The 1,346-nt window shown below is 39.4% G+C and overlaps 1 protein-coding gene across 10 annotated transcripts in view; it reads right to left on the reverse strand.

Moving 5' to 3' along the window:
• The window catches only part of LOC107725987 (ELKS/Rab6-interacting/CAST family member 1-like), a 213,824-nt gene that overhangs the window by 160,899 nt on the left and 51,579 nt on the right, over positions 1-1,346 (reverse strand). For all 10 annotated transcript variants that reach the window (XM_016535429.1, XM_016535428.1, XM_016535432.1 and 7 more), the window contains one exon: positions 385-522. In XM_016535429.1, coding sequence (XP_016390915.1) covers positions 385-522 — 138 coding nt within the window. The remainder of the gene's footprint in view (positions 1-384; positions 523-1,346) is intronic.

Raw genomic sequence — 1,346 nt, forward strand, 5'->3', positions numbered from 1 at the left:
ACATTTCTGTCCCCCTCACTTCTGAAATGATGGCTACGCCCCTGAAGTAGCCTATATAAAACTGCAAAATAAACATTCATCTATGGGTACTTTTTACTTAAGTACATAAAAAATCAAGTACTTTTGTACTTTCACTCGAGTAAAATTGAAAACTGAGTACTCTTACTTTTACTGGAGTAATATTTTATTATACGGATCTGTACTTTTACTCAAGTACTTGATTTGTGTACTTCGTCCACCACTGGGTGAGAGTCATACCAATGAAAATGTTGCTACTGTGACGACCCTAAAACAGACAACTAGTGAACTTAACAGGTAACAACAGGCCATTGATGAATTTCGGTGGCTGTGCACGAATGTGTGTTTGTGTTCGTGGGTGTCCACCTTCTCAGACAGGGCCTCCTCCAGCGTGGTGAGGGCCGTGTCCGTGTTTGAAGTGTCGGCCTGCAGGGATTTGACGCGCTCCTTCAGGCTGGTCATCTGCTTCTCCTTATCCTTCAGCTGCTCCTGCAGGTTCTCAATCTGCACCGAGAGGGAGAGACAGTTTTACGGCATCGAACTGATCCAGATGAAGACATATCTATTAAAGCACAATAAACAACATTTACTCACACTTAAGCTCAGAGTAGACTAAGTGAAGCCATTTTTCATTTTATTTTCAGCTTATCCATTTACAGCACTCCATATGGAACAACATTAGGAACGGGGGGGGGGGTTAAAAACAATCTATTTTTTTCACTGTTCTGCTGAAAATAAATAATGACCTCATTAGAAGCATATTCAGAACTAATTCTCTTCATAAACTTTCCTTATCTGCGTGCGCGGCTGGCGTGTGCGTGACGCCGGAGCTGATGAATGACATGGGAGAGATGGGCATTTCCACGTTTCGCTCCATTCATCATGTCCCGACAGCTCAATGAAAAGACTGACTATTCCTGTCCACCGTTTCACATTCAATTAAACGCTGACGGATTTGATAAATAGTTGCTTTTTTGTTTCTTTTAGCTGCTTTGAAACAACCTGCCGTTGATGGAGCCGCTCTCTGTGCAAACACATTTTATCAGCAGGCCTACCTCGACTGTTTAGAGAAAAAGTTCTTGGGCTGCACAAGATGAAGAGAAAATATAGGGTCTTTGATATGAATGTAATTGTTTTAAGACTAATTTTCTGAAATGTTGGCAGCAGAAGTTTTGTTGCTATAGCTAGAGCCTCACAGACAATGAGAATGAGATTTATGTCACAAAAATAACAAACATTATTATAAAAACATCAAATTGATGTACATTTAAATATTTTTTTAAAAGATAAAAATATACCATTCTACGTAGTTATATATATATATATAT

Source organism: Sinocyclocheilus rhinocerous, unplaced genomic scaffold, assembly GCF_001515625.1.
Source record: "Sinocyclocheilus rhinocerous isolate Xijiao unplaced genomic scaffold, SAMN03320098_v1.1 scaffold395, whole genome shotgun sequence".
In the NCBI taxonomy this organism is placed as follows: Eukaryota; Metazoa; Chordata; class Actinopteri; order Cypriniformes; family Cyprinidae; genus Sinocyclocheilus; species Sinocyclocheilus rhinocerous.